Source organism: Ogataea polymorpha (genome assembly GCF_001664045.1).
Source record: "Ogataea polymorpha strain NCYC 495 leu1.1 chromosome Unknown OGAPOscaffold_3, whole genome shotgun sequence".
Taxonomy (NCBI): Eukaryota; Fungi; Ascomycota; class Pichiomycetes; order Pichiales; family Pichiaceae; genus Ogataea; species Ogataea polymorpha.
The window spans coordinates 1,090,333-1,114,246 of record NW_017264700.1 but is presented as its reverse complement, the minus strand read 5'-3'; the positions used below and the strand labels follow the sequence as shown (position 1 = coordinate 1,114,246).

Sequence of the window (23,914 nt, the reverse complement as noted above, 5' to 3'; positions counted from 1 at the left end):
AATAAAATAAATTGCAACGTCTGGTTTTGTTTTTTTTATGCTCCCACCAGAGGTTTGGAATATAGTCTGCGGCCAATTGTCCCAGTTTGATCTCTGCTCGCTTCTGATAGTAAACAGAGATATCTACGAAATAGCATTGTCCCACCTGTACTGCTCCATCACCGTTGACTACCACTACACCCAGTTCGACCCCGAATATGTCCAGACCGATCCCTTGCTGGGCACGAGACAGACGTATATCCGAACTAAACCCAACATCACAGCGTTCTTGAAAAGTCGCAAAGGAGCCCTTCTTAGCGTCCGTTCGCTCCAGGTCGTGCATCTTCCGCAGGAGTTTATCGATTTCGAGACAAAGCTAGCTGAAAGTCTGCCCAGGATGGTGAATCTGGTTTATTTGAGGATCCAGCAGCCTGTTTCACTCGATCTGCTTCAGAAGGCGGCCGCAAATATACAACATCTTGCTCTATTGCTGAACAGCTTCCGTGAGTCGAAATACCAGTTCGCGACGCTGCCCCTGAAAACCCTCTCTGTTGGGCCTTCCAACCAGCCCGATAGATTACTTTCGAGCCTGGTCAAACACCCGCAAAAACTACAAGGCCTCGAGTATGTGTGGCCGCACCGCAAAGTCAAGCTCCGCGACTTGGTGACCTCCACAGACTCGCAAAGGCAACCGCTCGATGCCTATGCCAATCTTGCACACCTCAGTCTAGTAAGCGCAATCATCTCGCCGGAGGACCAGTTTCTTCGGAAACTCGAGTCCGGCCTCGAATCTCTCTGTTTGGTCGACATCAACGAGATCGGCCAGTCAGGGTCCATTCTCGACACGTTCAGTCCCACAGGACTCAAACGCCTGGGCATAGATCTGCGCCAGGGATGCAAGGACTCTGTGGTACCCTTCCTCAATAGACTGTCCCCAAGCTCGCTCCACGAGCTCCATCTTGTTATCAGGTACAACAGTTTGAAACGGGTACCGCTGGAAACGCTTGTGGACCAGTACATCGCCGCCATCGAAAGACAATCCGCCAGTCTACGCAAAATATCGCTCGAAATCCGGTTCGAAAAAGAACTCGTTGAAATTCAGGAACAGCTCTCCGAGGCGCAGGTCAGCCGACTCTTCATGAGCAACGCCTTTCCTGCGTTAGAGTCTCTTCGCATCCAAGCGCAATTTGCATTCATTTGCAAGGACAAACTGACGTTCTTCAAAAACCTACCCAGACTCCACAAATTATGGATCCTGGGTAGTAACGCATTTGAAAAACACTGGGGACTGGGAAACGCGTATCCAGGCGTGTTTGACAACTGGCTCAGGATCCAGCATCTCCCTATAGGACTGGTGAACAACGAGCCACGGCCAGAAACGTCGCTCCGCTACATCAAACTTGACGATTGTCTGTTCGAGATAAAGGACAAACATGACGCCAAAGAAGTTATCCCTAGAGACTCCATAGACAGCTGGTTTGAGTCTCAGACCCAGGTCCGCGCTGTGCGTCCATTGAACTAGTATATACACGAAATACATCGCATGGTGACACTTATAATACCCGTGTCACATCCTCCGTAGGATTGGGTTTTCTCTCTTCCTTGTGGTCACCCATAAGAGTTTGCGAATTCTGGAACTCCCTCGCAGCGGCCTGCACTTCCTGGACGTGGCCGTCTGTGTCCGCCACAATGACAAACTTCTCCTGGGCACTGTTCTGCGGCCTAATCAGCTTCACGGCATGCTGCGGCAATCCAACGGCCCCACTTTGTAAAATTTTGCTTAGCTTCCCCCACGTTGCATCACTGACGTTGTACGTTTCCGGTCGAAAACCTTTAGGGTCCTGTCTGTACTCTTTGATCATTTTGGTCAACAAACTACTATCCAGTAAGCCCTTGTCTGCTCCAATAAATGATCGTCTAGAGCCCTCCACTTGCGTCTTGACATCCACACCATCTTCCTGTCGTTTGCGGTTCTTCAAAAGATCCACCGATTCGTGGTTTTTGGCAAACTGTTGCTCGCTCACCTCCACAACTCCTAGCGACATTGCTTTCTTCACAAACTTGTCATTTTGCTCTACTTTTGGGGCGATGTCTCGCTTCACGTCAATCACCTTCCCAGGCTTGAATGATCTCGCCGGCCTGGATACCTTGGATCCCATGAAACTGGAAAAAAAAATTGTGGGGTAAAAATATGGACGAGACCGGAGTCGAACCGATGACCTTCTGCTTGCAAGGCAGACGCGCTACCAACTACGCCACACGCCCTATATTACCTTCAAACAGCAGGAGGACACTATGAGTAGAGCGAGTGCACGGTATCCTTATCGCAAATCTCTTTAGATTTCCAAATTTGACAAGTCCATCTCTGAATATGCACCGGAATAATAATTTTGTATGCATCTCGCATTCCACTGATTGAATCCCATATCTTTCAATCCGCCAGCCTATGATCGAAGGACGGCCTTGCAGATTCCAAACTTATCTAGATAAGCATGGCGACTTTCCGCGGAAAATGATTCTGCCAAGCTATATAATACACAGACTCAGTCCAATTCCTCCCATCCAAGATGAAAGAAAGCAAAGAGGACGAGAAACAGATCGGGATCATCGAAGTTACCAGCCATACGCCGGACGACTTTGTCGACTTCACGGAGGAAGAGGAAAAAAAGGTTGTGCGCAAGATTGACATGTACGTGCTGCCAGTCATGTGTCTCGTATTCTTCGCTCAGTATCTGGACAAGCAGTCGCTGGCATATGCTGTGATTGTGGGGCTGCGTGAGGATTTGCACTTGAACGGCCCTCAGTACAGCTGGTGCACTTCTGGCTTCTATCTGGCCCAAATGGCCTCCCAGATCGTGTACATGTATCTGCTCAGTAAGTTTCCGACCAAGATAGTGACAGGTATCTGCGTCATTATTTGGGCGGCAGTGTGCATGTGCCTTGCAGCACCTGCTACATTTGCAGGATTTATCACAGTTCGGGTTTTTTTGGGATTTTTTGAAGGGTGTGTGTCGCCTGCGTTTGTTATCGTCACCAGCTCGTACTACAAGAAAAGCGAGCATGGTCTTCGGACTGCCGCGTGGATCTCTTGCAACGCCATCACACAGGTCCTGGCCACGTATCTGTTCTACGGCCTGGCTAAGGGAGAGAACAATCTGAGCATGGCCGTGTGGCGGGTGGGGTTCCTGGTGTGTGGGGCATTCACTCTCGTCGTTGGTCTGCTGTTCTACTTCATGGTGCCGCTCTCACCTAAAGAGGCCTGGTTTTTGACCGAACGCGAAAGGATAATTGCCGTTCACCGTCTATTGGCCGAGGCGGATCGTGGAGAGAGAAAGTCGTGGGACTGGGACCAGGCAAAAGAGTGTCTGACAGACTGGATTGCTTGGTCGTCTTTCCTGTTTGGCCTGATCACCACCATGTGCTCCTGTCCGATCGGGTTCTCGACCATCATCATCAACGGCTTTGGTTATGACAAGTTCAAGACCATGGAGTACAGTTCACCGTCCGGCGCTGTGCAATTTGTGATGATCTGGATCGGCGTGGCCATGATCAAAATCGCACCGAGACAGCGGTGCATTATCATCTGTCTGCTGATCCTGGTTCCGCTGGCAGGCAACATCATGCTGTACAAAATGCGTTTCAGCGGCGGATGGGGGGTTATAGTTGGCGGCTGGCTCGGTTCCTGCATAACCTCGTTCTACTCCATCAACCTCAGTTTGAACGCCTCCAACGTCCGAGGAAACACCAAGAAATCGATCGTCAACAACCTATACTACCTCGGCTACTCGCTCGCCGCCGTGGTGTCCGCGCAGTGGTGGAACTACACCGCAGACCCAACGTTTACGGCAGGCATCATCGTGGACATTGTGCTGTGGATTATCATGATTGCGGGCATGCTACTGTATAGGTGGAAGTGCATTTCCGAAAACAAGCGGCGAGAATCCATCATCGCCAGCGGCCAGGCGGACAACTTCGACGAGTCCCGGGACCTGACAGACCGCCAGGACGTGTACCACAGGTATAGTTATTAGATTGCAACCGCTGCCATATAAATTTTCGCGCATTCCGGTGCCGGCGTAAATTTTTCAATTTTATGACTCTTTAAATCTTAGCATGTCTTTAGCAGATTCAGTATCGTCTCTGAGCTCGCTGCCGTCGGGCTGGATAGTGCAGAAATTCGGCGGAACCAGCGTAGGCAAATTCCCCGAGCAGATATGTGAGGACATCGTGAAAGCGTACAACGAGAGCCACCAGGTGGTGGTGGTTTGCAGTGCCAGATCCACGCATCTCAAGTCGGAGGGGACCACCACGCGACTGCTTCTGGCCGCCGAATATGCCGCGGATGAGAAGAAAGAGGAGTTTCTGGAGGTTTTGCGGCTTGTGGAGGCGGACCACGTCAACAACGCTAGAGAGAAAATTCAAAACCCTGAGCTTAGAGAACGGCTCATCAAAGAGACCAAGGAGGAGATCGAGCACGTGACGCGGCTTTTGGACGCGTGTTTGATCATCGGCGAGGTCAGTGCCAAGTCGAACGACGTGGTCATGGCCTGCGGCGAGAAGTTGAGCTGCCGATTTATGAGTTATTTGCTGCAGGACAGAGGGGTCAAGGCGCAGTATGTGGACCTGTCGATGGTGGCGTCGGACATGGAGCTTAGCAACGGGCTCGACGCGCACTCGTACAAGATGCTGGGCGAGCGGTTTGCCGCAGAGGTGCGCCGGCTGCCTGAGGGCACAGTGCCTGTAATGACAGGGTTTTTTGGGCTGATTCCCGGTGGGTTATTGCGTGCTGTCGGCCGCGGTTATACCGACCTGTGTGCTGCGCTCACTGCTGTCGGGCTCGCTGCCGAGGAGCTACAGATCTGGAAAGAAGTGGACGGCATCTTCACGGCAGACCCGCGCAAGGTGCAAAAAGCCCGGCTGCTGGCGTCGGTCACGCCCGACGAGGCTGCAGAGCTCACCTACTACGGGTCCGAAGTTATACATCCGTTCACTATGGAGCAGGTTATCAAGGCGCGGATCCCGATCAGAATCAAGAACGTCATGAACCCGCAAGGGGACGGCACCATCATATATCCCGACAATATTGGTAAGCGTGGCGAGGCGACGCCGCCCCACCCGCCAATCTCCGTCCAGAACATTCCTGCGTCCGTCTTCACAAGCAAAAAGACCGCCACAGCCGTCACCGCCAAGTCGGATATCGCCGTGCTCAATATGCACTCCAACAAGAAGACGCTGTCGCACGGCTTTCTCGCCGGGGTGTTTACTGTTCTGGACAAGCACAAGCTCGTGGTGGACCTGATTTCGACGTCCGAGGTGCACATTTCGATGGCGTTGCACTACACGAAGGAGCTGAAACATAACTTTGGCAAGGCGCTGGAGGAACTGAGAACATTCGGCGACTGCGACGTCACCAAGGACTTATGCATCGTGTCGCTCGTGGGAATCCACATGAAGCAGCTGATCGGCATTGCGGGCGCTATGTTCAAGATTCTGGCCGATGAGCGGATCAACATTGAGATGATCAGCCAGGGAGCCAACGAGATCAACATCTCGTGTGTGATCGACAGCAAGGACGTGATCAAGGCGCTGAACGCGCTGCACGACCGGCTGCTGCTGCGGGCGTTCACGGGCGGCAGCGCCGTGGACCAGCGGCTCGAGAACCTGAAGCTGGATGATGTGATTTAATAACCCAAATATAATTTATTGGTAGCCAGTTATACAACGCTAGAACACAAAGATCTGGTCGCCCGCCTTCGACACCGGCCGGGCCTTCTTGAAGCCCAGCTCGTGCGCAGCCTTCTTCAACGCGCTAGTCATAGGCGGCGGACCACACAGCAGCACCTGCACGTCGTCCGCCGCGGCGGCTCCGTGCTTCTCGAGCAGCTCCTTGGTTATGAATCCGGTCTCGCCTGTCCAGTTATCCGGAGCGTTGTTCAAAACATGCACAACTCTGATGTTCGGGTGCTCCTTCTCGATCAGGTCCAGCTCCGCCTTCAGCAAAATGTCCTCCACCGTCACATTGCCGTACAGCAGCGTCACCTTGGTTTTGTCCTGCGGGTTGTTGGTGATGGCCTTGATGATCTGGTACATCGGAGTTATGCCTGTGCCGCCTGCCACCATAACAAACTCGCGCACCATGTTGGGCGTGTACGTGAAGAATCCTTTCGGCCCGCGCACACGGACGTTTTCGCCCAACTTGAGCCCGTCCACGTGTTTGGAAATGTTACCCTTCTCGTACACCTTGATCAGGAGGTCGAAATAACCCTTGGCGTCCTCATCGAGCGACATTGGCGTGTACGAGCGCACAATCTCCTTGCCGTCGATCTCGGCGCCAATCGAGATGTGCTGCCCGACAGGCAGGCCCAGCACGTCGGTTGGTCTTGGGAGACCAAAGCGGAAGATCGCCGAGTTTTTGGACACAATTGTCTTCTGAATCAGCGGAAATTCCTGGAACTGGTCCGCCTTGAGGACCTTGCGCTCGCGGGTGCCGAGCGAGAAGTAGCCCACAAGCGCAGCCGCCAGCGCCGTCAGCGCAACGAGAATCAGAGTGTTGTCAGCCATGATGTTTTGGACGGGTGAAAAAGTTTATATACTGTTCTGGCTTACGTCAGCCGTCGGAAAATTGTTGCTGCATTTGGTTAAACAAACCGGCATCATCAGGGGCTGCTCTGAACGGGTGTGGGGATGCTGCGACGCGCCGTTGCCGTCTGCAGCCTGGGCCGATTGCCGAGGAGAGGCCATCTCGTTCGCACAGAGGGGGACGGAACGAACGAGAAGAGGTGTAGGCCGATCGACGCAAACTCTCCCCCCTCCCTCCAGCATCGACGCGTCTGTGGCGTCCGCCATTCAAGTTTTTATTAAATCAATTTCAATACATGGGAATATGAACAACCAAAGCCCTGCAGACGGCCATCGCACCACCCAGTCGGTGTCTGTCGGGTCGCACACGTCGCGTTCCAGCATGGATCGGCTGCGGTCGCTCGGGCACAGACTCTCTTTTTCGAAACATTCGCTGCCGAACCCTCCTCCGCACAGTAACCTGTCGTCGTCGCTCAAAGTGCAACAAGTTGCCGAGCAGACGCTGGAGTACAACCCGGAGGACCTGTTGGAGTCGTCGGAGTCGGACTATGAGGAAGAGAATCTGAAGAAGGAGGAGGACGAGAAGGACTACTGCGAGGGCGGATACCATCCGACCTACGTGGGTGAGCGGTACGGCACGGAGAAACAGTACCTAATAGTGCGGAAACTGGGCTGGGGACACTTTTCGACGGTGTGGCTCGCTTACGACTCTAAGCACCACCGGCACGTCGCGATCAAGATCGTGCGGTCGTCCAAGAACTACAGGGAGGCAGCCCTCGACGAGATCAAGATTCTGGAGAAGATCGCGAGGGGCCCGGAGTCCCATCCGGGCAAAAAGCATATTGTGCGCATGCTCGACCACTTCGTCCACACAGGCCCCAACGGCGAGCACATCTGCATGATTTTCGAGGTTCTTGGCGAAAATATGCTCAGTCTGCTATTACGCTACAAACAGTTCCAGAAAGAGAAAACCGAGGAGTACAAAAAAAACTCCATTTCGGACGATGAAAACATGTCGTCCGCGTCTGTGGAGCAGCACATCCACACCATCAACGATCTCACCATCCTGAAGGAGAGCTACGGCGGGCTCCCGTTGACGCTTGTGAAACAGATTGCCAAGCAGCTGCTGCTGGCGCTGGACTACCTCCACCGCGAGTGCGGCATCATCCACACCGACATCAAGCCCGAAAACGTGATGGTGGAGATCAACGACGTGGAGAAACTTGTGCAGATCCTGGAGAAGGACCGCAAGGACAGGCGTCTGTCGCGGCTCATGACGGCGCGCAGCCACCAGAACTCCGATGTCGGCAAGACAGACCGCTCGCGCTCGGTGTCCCACCGCCCCAAGCCGATACGCTTGTCGAAGCCGCTTACGTCGCCGATCGAGACTCACGGCTCTGTCGACAACTTCTTCCGCTCTTTCTCTTTCAGCCAGCGCCGAACAGGGTCCCACGACTCGCTCCCCCACATAAAGAGCGAGTATGCCCCCGCGCTAAACTCGACCCCGGTGGTACCGTTGCCTGCCGCCAGCCCTGCCCAGATAGCTCCATCACCCCAGGCGATCCCTGAAGAGGAGGAGTCGTCCGAGGAAAACGAGGAGTTTGTCGACGCGGCAGAGCTGCCCGTGCCCTTCCCAGAACCGTCTGTCTCGACCCCACGGCGTGCCACGTCGGTCAACAACGACTCGCACCAGCCCGTGTCCCGACGCGAGTCCGTGCTGTCCACCGTGTCGCGACAGTCCTCCACCGCCACCACAGCCGTAGACTTTGACTCTATCATCTCGGTCAAAATCGCCGATCTCGGAAACGCTTGCTGGACTAATTTGCATTACACCAACGACATCCAGACACGCCAGTACAGAGCGCCCGAGATTATCTTGGGGGGCAAGTGGGGGTGCTCAACGGACCTGTGGTCGTTAGGATGTTTGATATTCGAACTGATCACCGGCGATTATCTGTTTGACCCGAAGACAGGAAGCACATACAACAAGAACGACGACCATCTGGCGCAAATTATCGAGCTATTACAGATTTGGCCGTCCAAGGACTACTTGAAGAAGTGCAAGTACTCTCGCGAGTTTTTCGACAAGTCCTTTCAATCGCTTAAAAACATCTCAAAGCTCAAGATCTGGACACTTCATGCTGTGCTTGTTGAGAAATACCACATCGAAGAACCGCTCGCTTACGACATATCTAAGTTTCTACTGGCAATGCTTGAGTTTGAGCCCAAGCGGCGCATGGACGCAGGGTCGTTGAGTAATCACCCCTGGCTCGCAGACTGCTTGGCAGAGGAGCATGTGGACCGCGAATTTGGGCTGCGAGGGCAGGACATCAAGGGATGGGCCAGCGAATGGAGCGAGTAGGGTCCAATAGAAGTGATATGCATAAAACTAAATTCTAAATTATTTTTTACGTATTTATAACTTTTAGTTATGTCTCTGGAGCCTGCCACATCGGGAGCTGTTCGATGGAGGTCGATCAGGGGGCCAATGGAGGTGGCTCTATTTGCCAAACAGATACCCAATGGTACACGCACGTTTGCCGAGCATGTCATGCACGGCGACCAGATGACCATCACGAGGGTCACCGAGAAATACATAGAGTTGACAGCCTCGGGCGGCCAGATCATTCCGAAAGAGAGCAATTCGCGAATCCGGTTTTCAAAGCCTTACATGGTGGCTGCAGACACCACAAAGCCGGGAAGATATGCCATCACGCTCACCACACAGGTAGGAGACGAGCTGGCCGACTGGACCATCCTTGGCAAGGTGAGAGGCGACGCCGTATACTGGCTGCGCAACCTAGCTGGATCGGGTACAGTGAAAGACGAGGATGGTGTTCTGCAGTACGCGGTGAAGGGAATTGGCGGCGAGATTCTTGAAAATGTGTGGAACATCCAGGAGGAAAAACAGGAAGCGATCCATAATACGGAGGTGAAAACTGCTCGAAAACAGGTGTTATTGAGTTTTGACGAGGACGAAGAGGAGGACGCAACAGACGTCCAGATACGAATGCGGCCGATTAAAAAAGTGAAGCGTGCGCAAAAGAAGGAGAGGGAGGAGAAGGACAAACCTGTGACCAAAACGACTACAACGGTGCCAGAGACTGTATTGCCAGCAGGGAATGCGCAAGAGCGTTTACAGGACTCTGCTGTAGATGCTCCAACCAGCCACACAGACCCCACGCTAGAGAAACTGCGCAAGTTTCAGGAGTCTCTACGTCAACCCAACCGTTCCACCAAAAAAACGCCAACTCACAACAACGCAGAAGAGGGGATCGACGGGCTAAGTTCAGAGGACGAAGATCTCGGTTTTCTTAATCATCGCTGGAATAAATAAACAAATAAAGTTAATCCTTCATGTTGAGCAGGTCGAAGTTGTCCTTTGGTGTGTTGACAAACGCCCGCAGCTTGAGGATCTCGTCCCGGTCGTACACCGTCCTGTTTAGCGACTGTGAAGACGCCAGGATGTGTGGCTTGACGTACTTGTATAGGAAATCTGCCAGCTCGTCAGGAACCATGTCAAGGTCCTCGAATTTGAGAGCGTTAGGGTCCAGCTGGTGGTTCATGTCGGATCTAACATAATAGTCGTAATTGATGGCTGTTAGGTTAGAGTTCAGTTTCTCGTTGAGCCAGCACCACGCTTTGTACACGATCTCTGGTGTAGGAATTGAGTAGCCTGCTGCTGCCGGGAAGTAGCCATACATGCCAAGATGGCGGATATAGTTCAGCATTTCCCTAAGCTCTGCTCTTGAATACGGCTCGTTGCCGTGCAACTCGTACACTTTTCCCGTTGTGGAGTCGTCAAAGCCAATTTTCTCCAGAGCAGCTGCAACTTGCAACCCGTGCGCAGGATACACAGTGCTTCTGTACTTGATGTTTTCTCCAAATCCCTGCAGGGGAAGAAGGTCGTTCAAAAACGCCGAGTTCCGGCCGTACATCGGTCCAGGACGCACAATCGTCACGTCTGGAAACGCCTCTCTGGCAGCGATCTCCGATTGGCCCTTGGTAGCAAAAAACTGAGACTTGGAGTTCGGGTCCGCGTTGTAGCTCGAAACGTGAATCAATCGTGGAACCTCATACGCAGTGCAGAGCTCCGCAATGCGTCTGATGGCCTCCACGTTCGCGTCCTCCATCGAGAAGTTCTTGGTGTTCTGGTCCGACCCAATCAGGTTGAACACTATATCTGAGCGACAAACGCTCTCCTCCAGCGACCGCAGGTTCCTGATGTCGCATTCTATGTAATTGACAACTCCCAGGTCTCCCATTGGCTTGAGCTGTCTTTTTGCCATCTCGTTGCGGAACGGGCACACCAGGATTGTGCCGTGTTTGGCCAGTTTTGAAACAAGGAGCCGGCCCAAAAACCCTGTTGCTCCAAAAACGGTTGCCGTGAAGCCTGTTCTGGACGAGCGGCCGCCCGAGCCCTGGAGAATCCGCACCTCGCCCCGCCGGGTGATAGAAATGTCGCTCTTAAAGGGAAAACGGTGCACGCGACGAACAAAGGACAGGGACATGGTGATAATTATTTATTTCTCTACTCCACTTTTTATATCGACACCCTTGCACATGTTTTTTCACACGCCAACGATAGTCAGGAGCGAGCCACCCTGACAAGATCCAGACAACTGCTCGCAGTCACATCCACCTGCGGTGCCTATTTCGCCTCTATTCACAGATAACCCCCCTTCTCAAAAGAAGATTCTCAACACCTCAAGGACACCGCCACCAACAAGCAAGAAAACAAGCAGAACTGTTGTTAGTACGTGGTGGTGAGCTTCACTTACCAATCCAACCCGTCGACAACGGGAGTTGTTTTTTCTTCTGCAACTGTTTAGGCTTGCCAGCCCGCTTTTCGTTCTTCTTTGCAAACTTCTGGTTCGCCTTTCTCTGCTGGGGAGTTTGAAGAGCCTGGTGTTAGCTGCCAGCAATGGCAAATAGTAAAAAAGTGTCACTTACCATCTTTTGTGCGCTGGTAACTTAATTAATTCGAATTATTCCATGTATTTGTTCAAACAAAAAAATATTATTTTCCATTTTATGACCATCACTTTCTCCTATCCCCGGGAATTCGACACTTTATCCCTCGATCCTCCACACTTCCGCTCGTCACTACTTGCGTGGGATGCTGACGGAACGCGTATTGCGTGCGCCCGCACCGACAAGTCGATTAAAGTCGCCAAATTCGACCATATCCGACAGAAGTTCGACGACCCGGTCGTGATTACCACAGCCCACGAGTCCCCTGTGGCTGTCCTCATATGGGAGTGCAGCAGAAATGCCCGCCTTACCGCCATTTCGACAGACTTTACCCTCAAAGTGTGGGAAATCAAAACAAAAGCCCACAAACTGGTAAGATCGCTCAAACTCGCCAACACGCGGCCCAAACTCGCCAAATACTCCCCAAATGGCAGATATCTTGCCATTGCAGACAATGACGCTAACCTGACATTGCTGGACTCGTCCACTCTGCAATTGAGCACTGCTATCTCCATAAAGATGAGCTCCCAAATTGGCGACCTAGACTGGGACGCAGACTCTGAAACCCTCATTTGTGGACTCACAAATGGCTCCCTGCAACTATATAAGGTCCAGAATAACAACGGCCTCCACGCAATCGAACTTATCCAGTCGCTGCATCTTTCAGACTCCCCAATTGTCTCCATAAAATACATGGCAGACCGCAACCAGATCCTGACAGCAGGCCTGGACGGCCAGCTGCTAGTGGTGGACGCGCAGCTGCTAATCTGCATAAAGAGCCTCTACAATCTTGACGACGCTCCCGTTTGCATCGACACCCTTACACCAGCAGTGGCGATCAGCTACCAAAATAACAACGTTCGTATATTCGATATAGACAGCGGGGAGGAGGTGCATGAGGTGAAGAACAGCAAAGGCGACAACGCGCTCGCCAAATTCCACCCGCAATTCCGCGAAATTCTGGCCTACATCGACGGCTCCGGCAAAGCTACCGTGATGGTGGCCAAGAAAAGAACGGGGCCTGCCCGAGCCCTGCCGCGGCCTGTGTCGTCAAGAGGCAGGGCGTCTGGTCTATCAGGGTCGTCAGGCCCCTCCAGAACGATTCGCTCCGACAGGTTCGAGCGGCCCAACGCCAAACGTCCGAAATATTAAATTCTAGTGCAGTCTTGCTGGTTCTGGTAGCACCACCTGGTCCAGCTGGTCCAGCTGGTCGCTGGAGTCCAATGGGATCACTAGAGACTGCTGAGACGGCATGCTGTTGATGTCGTCGTATGGTGGAGGGGACAGAGCCCCCACTGTGTTATAAGTTGGCGGCACCTCGTCGTCCCACGCGACTCCGAGCCCGGATCTTTCTGTGAGAACCAGGCGGAACTGCATGCGCAGCACCCTGGCAACACCCGTGGGGATCCCTGTTGTGTGGTTGAGCGGGTCGCTGCGGTTACCGCTCACGTGGTCTGGTCCCGTGCCCCCGTCGTTGTGTTTGGCGTTGGTCGAGTGGTGTGTTGCGCCGGGTCTGTTTTGCGACGAAGTTCCTGCTTGCACGGGGGCGACTGTGACGGTGCTCAAGTAGGCCGATGACGGAGTGGAGCGGATCGGCTGCACATTTGTAGCGTGCATGAGCTCTTCTGCCACAATCACCTCCAGCACCAGGTTGTGGTGGACAAAGATGCCTGTTTCGTGGTCTTCGATGTCGCACGCGCAATTGACTCCACTTTGGGGCTCCAGACTGAAAATCGGAGACTCGCAGTTCAGCGAGTTGATTGCGGACAAATTGGTCAGCGAGACGTTGAGTCCCATAGAAACAAGGTCCATTAGCGAGATGTCGGCCACGATTTCGATTCTACCCTTATTGGAAAAATCACTCTTCCAGCCCGACTTGAGCTCGCCAGACTTGATCACACGGATCTCCTCCACGTACAGCGGCGTGTCTGTGGTGGTATGGTGCGGCTGCAAGTCGTTACTAGTCGCTGTCGACAGCGACGGCGCCATCTGCGGCGTGCTCTGCTGCGACACCTGCGGTGCCAACGCCTCGCTTCCGGCCTGCACCGACCACGTTGACGCGACAGGCACAAGGTCTGGAGACGCGGTGGGCGACGTGTTTTGCGCGGTCACGTCGCTGGGGTCCTCGTTCTCCTCTGTCGTGTGTCGACGGGGCGGGTGCTCGAAATAATAATTGTACACGGGTTTACCGGGACCACCGCAATTCTTGTGCGCTTTCTTGCCTCGCCGTGCGCGTTTGGTGTTTTCCACGGTTGTGGCGTACTTGTCCTGGTGATTTACGCAGTGGTTGGCCCGCACACGGATTATTTCCTCCAATTTCCAGTTCAGTTTGCGCATTCTCCAGCGTCGCTCCGGCGAGCACACGTTGTCCATGCGGATCTCCACAGGAAAAGTCGACTTCGGATACGCAACGTTCGGAATCACAGCGGTGGCAGTGACCTCTGTGGGCGGGAAAACCCTGAGCGAGTTGCGATCTTGACCTCTCAAGATCGATCGCCGGATCATCACCGGCAGCGCGATATTAATGTGGTCCGGTCTTCCCTGCTTGTTGATGAAGCGCGCCTTGCAAACCAGCTCGTAGCGAATCGACGTCAGCGAATTGGACAGAACAGATGTGGCAGGAAGCGTCCCAGGCACCAGATGGCTGAACGGGAAGGCATGGGACGAGCCTTTGGCGAAACCTGTTGGCCGCGAGAGAACGTCCCAATGTGCGAGCTCTGTTATCTTGCGACGACACTCGCCACATGAGTCTATCGTGGTTGAGCCGGCGACGAACGGTTTTCCGTAGTCGATGATCTGTATAAAAGACAATACCACTTCTTTAACCTCTGCGTAATTTTGTCTGATATTGGTTGCGGCAGTGCTCAGCGAGATGGTGGACTGGATCGATTGCGTGGAGACAATGCCTTCGTTCTGTGGCTGGCCGATCTGGTCCGGAAATACGTCGAGAATCACCAAGCCGCTGAAAATTGCGCCTGAACTGTGTTCCGGCGGGCCGTATAGCATCAGAGGCGGAGATTCTATCTGGATGGACAATTTGAGCCCTGCCAGAGGATTGGCCTTGTTTATGATGTCTGTATGGTACGGGTCATTGAGTCTTGTCGACGGCGAGTGCGAAGGTTCCTGTTTGACCGCATTGCTGATGCCAGAAAAGAGCCTGGTAAATGAGGGCATGGGCTGACAGTGAGATTTTGCGAGAAATAAATATTTTTTTTTTTATTTAATTGATAAAGCCATTCCTGCGCCACATGAGAAATAACCGGCTTGTGGCTATTGCGACGCGTTGGGGGATCAAATATTTATATTTATTTTCTATACCACCTCTTTGCGAAAAATGGCTGTATCCAAAGGGCTTCAGACTCTGAAGTTCAAGGGCGCGCTAGTGTCCACGATCGATAAACCTGTTGCCACCAAGGAGCTAATTTCGCGCCTTCAGGACCTGCATAACGAGCTATCCTCGCTCGACCAGGACAAGGTCGACCTCAAGTCGCTGGAGGGGATCAAGGACTCGCTGATCAACAAAAAGCTGCTCAAGCACTCCAACAGTGGTGTCCAGGCGTTCTGTGCCTGCTGTCTAGCCGACGTGCTTCGTTTCTACGCCCCTGACGCCCCCTACAACGCTTCCCAGCTGTCGGACATGTTCAAGCTGTTTTTCTCGCAGTTCAAGCAGATGGACAACCCGGACGGCCCGTTTTACCACCAGCAGACGTATTTGCTGACACGGCTGGCCGAGACCCGGTCGATCGTTCTGATCACCGACCTGCCCAACGCAGAGACGCTTGTGGAGCAGCTCTTTGACATTTTCTACGGTCTCGCCTCGTCCGGAACGTTTAGCAGCAAGCTAGAGCCGCTTGTGTGTGAGGTTTTGAGCGAAGTGATTGCAGAGGCGAGTAAGATTCCCACCAAGACGCTCAAGCTGGTGCTGAACAAGTTTTTGGCCAATACCATGGTGATGAAGAAGGGACATACAATTTTGCCAGGGTTCAAGTTCACTTTGGAGGTGTGCAATGCAAATGCAGACAGAATGTCGCGTTTATTAACCCAATTCTTTTCAGAAACGATCTATGAGGCCACTAAGGGCAAGGAGAACGAGGACTCGGAGGACGACAAACAGGACGCGTCTGCTTTGCTGACGCAGCTCAAAAAGCTGCATACGCTGGCATTGGAGCTGTGGAAGTACGTACCCGAGATGCTTTCCTCGGCTATGGGGCTGATTGAGAACGAGCTGGACGCCGAGGACGAGAAGATCAGAATTACCGCTACCGAGACGATTGGCAAGATCCTGGCGGTCAAACAGTCACGGCTCAACTTTGCCTCCGCGCACACCGACACCTACACGAACTGGCTCAAGAAGCCGCTCGACAAGTCGCCCCATGTCCGCAGTTTCTGGGTGAGATCTGCCGTGCAGGCCGTCAACGCGAACCCTGACCTTGCTGCCGAGCTGGCGAGTGGCCTGATCAAGACGCTTGTTGACAGCGACGAGCGCACGCGGCTCACAACGGTGCGGGAGCTGTCAAACGTGAGTCCAGGCGTGTTTGTCTCGAAACTGGCCAACAAGACCATCATGAACACATTGTCTCAACTAATCAGAGAAAAGCACGCCGAAATCAGAAGCTCGTGTCTGCAGCTGCTCGGCTCGCTGTACAACGCCCAATTTGATGAAATATACAAGAACGACGCCGTGACAGAGCTCTTAGGTTGGGTCCCAGACGACGTGCTCAAATTGGTGTACATCAACGACAAGACCGTCAATGCACAGGTCGACCACACGCTTTTCGAGCTGCTGCTTCCATTCGAGCTGGACGACGCCAGGCGCGTCGACCGTCTGCTGACGGTCATAGAACATCTCTCGGAGAAGGGCAGAAACTCGTTCCACGCGATAGTCAAGCGACAGCCGCAAATGGCCAAGGCAGTGAGCCAGCTGCTCGCTCTGGCGGACATGAAGCCGGCTGACGACGTTTCTTCGAAAATTGACAAGCTTATCAGCTGGCTCGTGGCCTCATTCCCAGAGTCGGTGGACTGCCGCGCTGCATTGAAGCAGCTGCTCAAGCTCAACAATAAGCGATACTTCAAACTCATCATGCTGTGCAGCGACATCGAGACAGATTACAAGACCATCACGAACTGCATGAAAGAGCTTTTTGGCAAGCTGAACGAGCTGAAAAACATTAAGATCGAAGGAGAGCCCAGCGTGGCTCCGCATGACATGCTGTTCACCGTCAAGCTGCTGGTATACCGTTCGTCTGTGATTTTCTACAATCAGAGCAACGTGGGCGAGATTCTGCGGATCAGCAAGGACTTAGCTCACTCGCACAACAGCGCGGCCCAGGACGTGCTGGAGAACATTTCCACTGTGGTCCCAGAAGTTCTGCGGGCCAATATCTCGACGCTGACTCAGGAGACCAGCTTAGGAGGACCAATCGGCGTGAAGGACCTCAAGGCTATTTTTCAGTTTGGCAAGAAGTTCCCGGAGGTTATCGTTACAGAGAATTCTGATGATTATGTCGCCAGTTTGAAAAGACTAGCCGTCCGCGGCTCGCCCGCCGAGGCGAAGTACGCCGTGCGGCTGCTGGGCCAGTTACCGCGAACGGCTGCGCGCAACGCGGCTGTTGCAGCGCTCGTTGATGAGATTTGGCCGTTGGACACGTCCAAGGACAATTTCAACGCGTGTCTGGCGACTGTCGCCGAGCTTTTCTTGACGGATCTAGCTCTTCTGGACGACAAAACCAAGGAGATCAGCTCGTTGCTTGCATCGCAGATTCTGCTCAGAAACAACACTATTGGCGACGAGGACGAGGACGAAGACGAGGTGAATGGGTGGATTGATCGAGACGAACTGGAGACCAACAAGAACTGTTTATCGAAGATTTTGGCCGTGCGAGTGTTTGTAAACTGGCTAATTGCGGTGGAGACGGCCGAGAACGCCGCGCAGGTGGCCGAGCCCGTGCTCAAGCTGCTCACGTCTATCATTGGCAACGGCGGCGAGATTGTATCGCCGAAAACAGGCACGTATCCAACGCCCAAAAAATACCAGTCGCGTTTGCGCCTAGAAGCCGGAATTAAGCTGCTGAAGCTTGCCAGATACTCGCGGTACAACTTTTTGATCCATCAGGACCTCGTGAACAAGCTGGTGCTGCTGATCCAGGACGAGAATGATCACGTGCGGACGCTGTTCATGGCAAAGCTCAAGAAAAACCTCACTCTTGGCCTGATTTCAGAACGGTTCTATGCGCTGGTGTTTTTCATTGCACACGAACCCCAGGACGCTCTGCGCGAGGACACCAAGACATGGGTGCGGTCGATGCACAAGCGCAAGCTGAAGGCCAACAAAAACGAGCTGCTATTTGAGAAATCGTTTGTCAGAATGCTCAGCATGCTGTCGCACCACCAGGAGTTTCTAGAGCTGCTGGACTCTGCCAAAACAACTTCAGACTACACTGCCGTGCTGAACTTTGCGCTTACCTACATCGGCCTTGCGCTCGATCTGATTGCCAACATGAACAACGTGTCGCTGCTATACTATCTTGCTTCGCGAATGAAACAATACAGAGACAGACTTACTCCAGACCTTTCCAGCAACATGTATCTGGTTTCAGATCTGACGCAGTACACGATCAAGGCTCTGGCTAAACACAAGAACTGGAGCTTGGCGACGTGGCCGGGCAAGCTGAGTTTGCCGGGCGATCTATTCGAGTCAATCGGCGACTCTGCGCTGCTGCACGAGCTCGCCGTCAAGTCGTTCATCCCGGAGTCTGCGGTCAAGACATTGGACGACCTGGCGCGCGACAGGACACGGCATCTGGCCGGCACAGCTGTCCCGGTCACTACAGACCGCAAGAGACCGCACAACTCCGAGAAACCACGGACCAAGAAGAAACTGGCTGTGGAGCCGCAGCGGCGCAGTGCAATCCAGCGCGCAGCCGTGAACTACAACGAGGATGACGAATTCTAATTTATGGTACATGCTAAGGCCGCTACATTACGACCGAAGAAACTCCATCAGCTTGTCGTGGCCTTTTAGCTCCATCAGCTTCTTTACAATCAGCAGCTCGTGCAGCTCCTGTTTTGACAGCTCGCTGTGCTCGAGCCGGTACTCGTCGTCGATCTGTTTGAGCAGCTCGTCCAGGTTCAGTTTTTTCTGCCGGTTCGTGATGATCGAGCGCTCGCTCAGCTTCGCGACGCCCAGCAGGTAGTCACGCAATTGTGGCGCAGCGCGCTCGTACAGCCGCAAATTCTCCAAGTCTCGCACCCTCTGCTCGTCCTGCTGCTTGTGCTTAGTGCCCTTGATGAAGTCCAGAATGATGGCCTCTTCCTTGACTTGGTACGTCACGTTCTCGCTCTCCTCGGCCTTGCTGATCCTCACAAGGTCCCTGCTGAGCTTGTACGCGGTGCCGTTGTCGGTGCTGCGGAACTGGAACACAGGGTCTGGTGGGAACGTTTGCTCGAGCTCGAGCTCGTCCACGCTGTAATCCTCCACGTTAATAATGTCAATATTCGCATCCCGCGGCGCCTTAAAATCGCGCGTCATCGCGACCGCCACCTTCGGCTGGTGTCTCAGCTTGCGCCGGCTCTTGTTCACCGTCTCCACGTGGTTCGGACACATCCACTTCGACCCCAGCATTTTCGCTGACGTAAGCGGCGGGTCGAGACAGTCGAGGTGCCACGCCAGCGAGCAATAGTCGCACCGCGTGAGCAGCCGGCCGTTCAGCCCGGACTTCTCGCACTTGTAGCAGAACAGCGGGTTACCCTCCTTGTCGTACACGTTGGTGAGCGGGTCCTGGGCCTCGGCAAGCAGCTGGCTGTATGTCTTTGGTGGTTTCATATTGTCGTCCTCAAAGTCGCCGTCTTTACTCATTGACACGCCCTCGAACGCCTCAGCCACTTCGCGCGGAAGCCGGAACGCGAGCGGGTTGTGTGTGTTCAGCTCGTCCAGCAGCACAGAAAATATGCCAATGTGGCTCTTTTTGGGCTTTTGCCGGCTCGCCACGCACTCGTTGCAGTACCAGTGGTCCGGCAGGTCGTCCTCGCTCGCGGGCGGGTTCAGACATTGGAAGTGGAACGACCGTGGACATCCTTCGCAGCAGATGAACAGGCCCGGCAGCCCGCACGCGGCGCAGAAGTCCTGGTTGTGGACTGTCGGGTCTTCGTCGGGACTCGCGATAGATTCTGTCGTCGCCACTAGCTGGCCGTTAGTCTTCTTGCGCGGCGTTTGTTTCACGCGTCTCGACAGCACCTCTGCGTTGCCCTCCGTACGACGGCCCCTTTTGCGCGACCTAGGCCGCGACTGTCCATTCGTCTCTACGGGCTCCTGCGGCCGTTTCGCGACAGGACGCAGCGTCCTATGCGTAGCGTCGCGCTCCGTGCTCAGCTGCGTGAGCTCGTCCGACCGCCGCGTGCTCAGCCCGGCTCTATACTTTCGTTCCTCAGCCTCAAACGCCTCCTCATCCTCCTGATCCAGCGAATCTGGTGTAGAAGACCGTTTCGGTCCTTTCCCCTTCCCGCGGCGTCTCCCGCCAAACGCCTCCTTGCGCACCTTCACCGATGGCGGCTCTTCCAGCGGCTGTCCTGTGACAGAGCTTGCCGTCGTCGGCGTCTCGTCCGTGGCCCAGTCCAGCCCCGATCTGCTGGCTTCGTCCTGCAGCTGTTTCTCCGTGTAGGGCGACGCGTTTGGCGCCGGCGTCGCGGCCGGCTCCGTCTTCACGGCCTCACTGGGCGTCCTGTCCCGCAGTTCGCGCCGCACCACGGGCTTGTCGGTGTTGGCGCCCTGTATCCTGATGCGAGAAGTGTATGCCATGGGATTGAGGAAGAAAAAAATGTTTGAAAAGTTGCGTCGATCGTCGCAAACCAACAAACACTGATCGCTACGATCGGGGACGCAAGTGCTCATATCGTGCTCTCCGCCGTCGTGGTGGCAGATCGACCATCTACGCCCAGCACGTGCCAGCTACAGGTTCGGGTCACGACAATAAAAAATGTAGCACATCATTTCTGACTCACCTTTCATATATTTGAGGCCCAATGCAGTAATTTTCAGGTATGCGCAAATTCTCTTCAGCTTCCAAGATTCTAGATAAGTCGCGGTTTGTGCCGTCCTCAGGCTCATATCCGCAAGGTTACAAGGTGGGGGCGCTTGCCACGGGCGTGAAGAAAAGCAATGCGCTCGATCTGTCGATCCTGGCCTCGTCTGTGCCGGCCTCTGCGGCTGCAGTGTTCACCACCAACAAGTTCCAGGCCGCACCGGTGCTGGCGTCAAAGGACATCCTCAGCACGACGGGTGGCCAGAACATCAGTGCGATCGTGATCAACAGTGGCTGTGCGAACGCCGTGACCGGCGAGGGCGGCCTGAAGGACGCCTACACGATGGTCGAGACGGTGGGCCGTGAGCTTGGTGTTGGCTCGCGGTCTGCTCTGGTTATGTCGACAGGGGTTATTGGCCAGCGGTTGCAAATCGATAAAATAACCAGAGGCATAACCGAGCTCGTGGGCCCGCAGCTTGGCTCGTCGCACGAGCACTGGCTATCGTGCGCGCGTGGCATTATGACCACCGACACGTTCCCCAAGCTTGTCTCCAAGAGATTCGAGCTCGACGGGGTGACGTACTCTTTAGCTGGGCTTGCCAAAGGTGCAGGCATGATTTGTCCCAACATGGCCACGCTGCTCGGGTTTTTCGTCACAGACGCCCCAATAGCTGCTCCGGCGTTGCAGAAGATGCTCAAACACGCGACCGACCGCTCGTTCAACTGCATCTCAGTCGATACAGACATGTCTACGAACGACACGATTGCGGCGCTAGCCAACGGCGTGGCCGGGGGAGAACTTATAACTGAGACGCACCGGAACTACGACGCGATACAGGCGGAAATCACCGCTTTCGCCAAGCAGTTGGCCCAGCTGGTCGTCAGAGATGGCGAGGGCGCCACCAAGTTTATAACTCTCAAGATCCAGGACGCCCTCTCTTACGAGGACGCCAAGACAGTGGCCCACTCCATCGCCAACTCCTCGCTGTTCAAGACTGCGATGTACGGCAAGGACGCCAACTGGGGCCGAATCCTGTGTGCCACGGGTTATGCAGGCGTCGAGGTCAACCCGGCAAAAACCAGCGTCTCGTTTATACCAGCCTCCGGCCCAGCGCTCCAGCTGCTGGTGAATGGAGAGCCAGAGACGGTCGACGAGGCCAGGGCGTCCGAGATCCTCGACCAGGAGGACATTGAGGTGCACGTCAACCTGGGCACTGGCGGCGGCCATGACTGTGAGTTCTGGACATGCGACATGTCTCACGAGTACGTGACAATTAACGGCGACTACCGCACATAGAGTTGGTTATAATTTACCCCTTGAAAATAATAATAAATAATATTTATCTTTTTTTTTGTTATGTTCGAGGGCTCTTCGGGCGGACAGCCGCCCCCTCAACAGCAGATGACGCCACAGATGATCATCCAGAATCTCATGCGGATGGATCCTCAGCAGCGGAACGCGGTTATCATGAAGAACCCGCAATTGCAGATGTTTCTCCAGCACTACGAACAACAAAGAAAGGCTGCACTCAACCAGTCGATGAACCCCCAGATGCAGGCAAAAATCATCCAGCAGCAGCAACAAAGACAGATTCAGCAACAGAGACAGCAGATATCTGGCCAGGTTCCGGGCCAGATGCCGCACCAGATCCCAACGCCTGTGCCAGCACCACAGATGGCCCAGAAAAACCCCGGCATGCAGGCCCAAAAACGTATGGTTCGTAAACGGAGCTCTGCAAAGGACCCGCTCGACGCTTCTGGAACGCCTGTTGGCTCGCCTGTGATTTCTCAGGGACCGCATCCTTCCCAGAACATGGGATATCCTCCAGGTGCGCAATCTGGGCCAGTGCCCCCTCCAATCGCACAGGCTCCGCCACAACCGGTTGTGCCTCTCTCAGAGAGGATAGAAGACACTCACAAATGGTCAAAGACGTTTGAGAACGAGGAGAAAGAGGTGCCTACGTCAATCAAGGTGTACGAACAGATTATCGAACGCGACATGGACTACGACCGTCGTTCGGTGGCCGAAACCAAGAAACCTTTTAATGCAGAGCAATTACAGGCAATGGCAAGAGATCTCAAGTTTTACCAGACCGTCAGAGACTCCCGACTCAAGGCAATAGCGCTGACCGAGGCCGGCAAAAATGCAGAAAGTATTTGGGGCGACGGATACTCGGGCTATGGAAACGGTTTCAGCGCGGGTAAGACCCGGCTAGTGTTTCCCAGAAACCGCAAGAGGCCTTCACGCGTGCCGGAGGATTACATATCTCCCGAGGCGTACGAGAAACAGGCCAATAAGCCAGAGGAGCTGGTTCCTATCCGACTGGAGTTTGACGTGGACAGAGACTCATTCAAGTTGAATGACACTTTTCTATGGAACTTGAACGAGAGCACCGTCTCTGTGGAGCGTTTTGCACAGATTCTAATGGAAGACTACAAATTTCCCCAGGGACAGGCTTCGAACGTGGAAAAGATAGTGAGCAGCATCAAGGAACAGATTAATGAGTACCATCCAATGGTTTACGGCGAGTTCAAAGGTGCTGATTTACGGCTGCCCATCTCTGTTGATATAACCATCGGCAATAACCAGCTGGTGGACAAGTTCGACTGGGACCTAGCCAACCCGGATAATGACCCAGAGGAGTTTGCGAGGGTAATGTGCGAGGAAATGGCTCTTCCAAACGAGTTCATGACAGCCATCTCTCACACAATCCGTGAACAGTGCCAAATATACGTCAAGTCGCTATTTTCCGTTGGATACAAGTTCGACGGCTCGCCGATCACCAGTGACGAGTTCAAGGACCTCAACCGTTCGCAGATCGACAAAGACTCGGTTGTTAGGGCGCGCCACCACTTACAGGAGTACACACCGTCGTTGCAGGAGATCACGTTCGACGCACTGGAGAAAATCACAAAGGAGAGAGAAAGAGAATCACGCAGAAAGAAACGCGGCCAGACCCGTGTTGGCCGTCGCGGAGGAATCGTACTGCCCGATCTCCACGATCTACCCAAGACGTTCCGCACTCCGGTGCCTTCATCAGTTCTTCCGTCCGGCGTCAATCTTGGACCGCCCGTGGACAGCTACATCGACTTTCCGTTGCAGGTGGAAATTCCACAGGAGCAGCTACAGGCCCTTGAGGAATTCCGCGCACAAGAGCGGGCGCAGGCTATGCAGGTCGACCGCGTGGGTCCCGTGGTGGCCAGCAACGGCGTCGCTTACCAGATTGACATGCAGCGTGCGATTGTGAGGATCAAGCTCAGAAAATAAATAATGGGTTGAGATAAAGTAACTTTTTCGGGCTGTTCGGAGGCGCAGGGTACAGAAATATTTTATTTTATTTACTTGTCTCCAAATAAATGGCTAA

The 23,914-nt window shown here is 54.0% G+C and overlaps 13 protein-coding genes and 1 non-coding gene across 14 annotated transcripts; 8 read left to right on the top strand and 6 right to left on the bottom strand.

The window, feature by feature from the left end:
• Positions 1-37: 37 nt before the first annotated feature.
• On the top strand, positions 38-1,514 carry OGAPODRAFT_93713 (uncharacterized protein; the record flags this gene model as incomplete). The annotated part of the gene is made up of 1 exon (XM_018357399.1): positions 38-1,514. The coding sequence occupies one exon, from the start codon at positions 38-40 to the stop codon at positions 1,499-1,501; it is 1,464 nt and encodes a 487-aa protein (XP_018211684.1). The 3' UTR covers positions 1,502-1,514.
• Positions 1,498-2,111, bottom strand: OGAPODRAFT_16300 (uncharacterized protein). The gene has a single exon (XM_018354329.1). It carries the CDS (start codon positions 2,022-2,024, stop codon positions 1,533-1,535), a length of 492 nt encoding a protein of 163 aa, XP_018211683.1. The 5' UTR covers positions 2,025-2,111; the 3' UTR covers positions 1,498-1,532.
• Positions 2,112-2,171: 60 nt separating this feature from the next.
• Positions 2,172-2,244, bottom strand: OGAPODRAFT_t26. Its single transcript has one exon. It is a non-coding gene; the product is annotated as a tRNA-Ala (tRNA).
• Positions 2,245-2,546: 302 nt separating this feature from the next.
• Positions 2,547-5,690, top strand: OGAPODRAFT_76258 (uncharacterized protein; the record flags this gene model as incomplete). The annotated part of the gene is made up of 3 exons (XM_018356152.1): positions 2,547-2,853; positions 2,944-3,997; positions 4,092-5,690. The coding sequence occupies 3 exons, from the start codon at positions 2,547-2,549 to the stop codon at positions 5,662-5,664; spliced, it is 2,934 nt and encodes a 977-aa protein (XP_018211682.1). The 3' UTR covers positions 5,665-5,690.
• OGAPODRAFT_87483 (uncharacterized protein) lies at positions 5,668-6,540 on the bottom strand (the record flags this gene model as incomplete). Its single annotated transcript, XM_018356865.1, has 1 exon — positions 5,668-6,540. One exon carries the CDS (start codon positions 6,538-6,540, stop codon positions 5,704-5,706), a length of 837 nt encoding a protein of 278 aa, XP_018211681.1. The 3' UTR covers positions 5,668-5,703.
• Positions 6,541-6,861: 321 nt separating this feature from the next.
• OGAPODRAFT_16298 (uncharacterized protein) lies at positions 6,862-8,963 on the top strand. The gene has a single exon (XM_018354328.1). It carries the CDS (start codon positions 7,571-7,573, stop codon positions 8,918-8,920), a length of 1,350 nt encoding a protein of 449 aa, XP_018211680.1. The 5' UTR covers positions 6,862-7,570; the 3' UTR covers positions 8,921-8,963.
• A 26-nt stretch (positions 8,964-8,989) lies between these two features.
• OGAPODRAFT_8011 (uncharacterized protein) lies at positions 8,990-9,845 on the top strand (the record flags this gene model as incomplete). The annotated part of the gene is made up of 2 exons (XM_018356457.1): positions 8,990-9,768; positions 9,830-9,845. The coding sequence occupies 2 exons, from the start codon at positions 8,990-8,992 to the stop codon at positions 9,843-9,845; spliced, it is 795 nt and encodes a 264-aa protein (XP_018211679.1).
• Positions 9,001-11,520, bottom strand: OGAPODRAFT_93707 (uncharacterized protein). Its single transcript, XM_018357397.1, has 3 exons — positions 11,512-11,520; positions 11,340-11,463; positions 9,001-11,305 (listed from the first exon to the last, which is right to left on the bottom strand). Exon 3 carries the CDS (start codon positions 11,067-11,069, stop codon positions 9,906-9,908), a length of 1,164 nt encoding a protein of 387 aa, XP_018211678.1. The 5' UTR covers positions 11,070-11,305; positions 11,340-11,463; positions 11,512-11,520; the 3' UTR covers positions 9,001-9,905.
• Positions 11,521-11,553: 33 nt separating this feature from the next.
• On the top strand, positions 11,554-14,672 carry OGAPODRAFT_76254 (uncharacterized protein; the record flags this gene model as incomplete). Its single annotated transcript, XM_018356151.1, has 2 exons — positions 11,554-12,390; positions 12,414-14,672. The coding sequence occupies 2 exons, from the start codon at positions 11,554-11,556 to the stop codon at positions 12,429-12,431; spliced, it is 855 nt and encodes a 284-aa protein (XP_018211676.1). The 3' UTR covers positions 12,432-14,672.
• OGAPODRAFT_16296 (uncharacterized protein) lies at positions 12,221-14,672 on the bottom strand. The gene has a single exon (XM_018354327.1). It carries the CDS (start codon positions 14,536-14,538, stop codon positions 12,688-12,690), a length of 1,851 nt encoding a protein of 616 aa, XP_018211677.1. The 5' UTR covers positions 14,539-14,672; the 3' UTR covers positions 12,221-12,687.
• A 215-nt stretch (positions 14,673-14,887) lies between these two features.
• Positions 14,888-18,283, top strand: OGAPODRAFT_43032 (uncharacterized protein; the record flags this gene model as incomplete). The annotated part of the gene is made up of 1 exon (XM_018355446.1): positions 14,888-18,283. A coding segment is annotated over one exon (3,396 nt), but the record flags the coding sequence as incomplete, so codon positions are not given.
• OGAPODRAFT_93703 (uncharacterized protein) lies at positions 15,697-20,326 on the bottom strand (the record flags this gene model as incomplete). The annotated part of the gene is made up of 1 exon (XM_018357396.1): positions 15,697-20,326. One exon carries the CDS (start codon positions 20,324-20,326, stop codon positions 18,512-18,514), a length of 1,815 nt encoding a protein of 604 aa, XP_018211674.1. The 3' UTR covers positions 15,697-18,511.
• A 242-nt stretch (positions 20,327-20,568) lies between these two features.
• OGAPODRAFT_93702 (uncharacterized protein) lies at positions 20,569-21,866 on the top strand (the record flags this gene model as incomplete). The annotated part of the gene is made up of 1 exon (XM_018357395.1): positions 20,569-21,866. The coding sequence occupies one exon, from the start codon at positions 20,569-20,571 to the stop codon at positions 21,844-21,846; it is 1,278 nt and encodes a 425-aa protein (XP_018211673.1). The 3' UTR covers positions 21,847-21,866.
• Positions 21,867-21,951: 85 nt separating this feature from the next.
• Positions 21,952-23,907, top strand: OGAPODRAFT_76249 (uncharacterized protein; the record flags this gene model as incomplete). The annotated part of the gene is made up of 1 exon (XM_018356149.1): positions 21,952-23,907. One exon carries the CDS (start codon positions 21,952-21,954, stop codon positions 23,815-23,817), a length of 1,866 nt encoding a protein of 621 aa, XP_018211672.1. The 3' UTR covers positions 23,818-23,907.
• Between the last annotated feature and the right edge of the window lie 7 nt (positions 23,908-23,914).

Bases quoted from the DNA above. Each gene is read 5' to 3' on its own strand.
- OGAPODRAFT_16300 (XM_018354329.1), bottom strand. From the start codon at position 2,024: ATGTCGCTAGGAGTTGTGGAGGTGAGCGAGCAACAGTTTGCCAAAAAC.
- OGAPODRAFT_16298 (XM_018354328.1), top strand. From the start codon at position 7,571: ATGTCGTCCGCGTCTGTGGAGCAGCACATCCACACCATCAACGATCTC.
- OGAPODRAFT_93707 (XM_018357397.1), bottom strand. From the start codon at position 11,069: ATGTCCCTGTCCTTTGTTCGTCGCGTGCACCGTTTTCCCTTTAAGAGC.
- OGAPODRAFT_16296 (XM_018354327.1), bottom strand. From the start codon at position 14,538: ATGCTATACGGCCCGCCGGAACACAGTTCAGGCGCAATTTTCAGCGGC.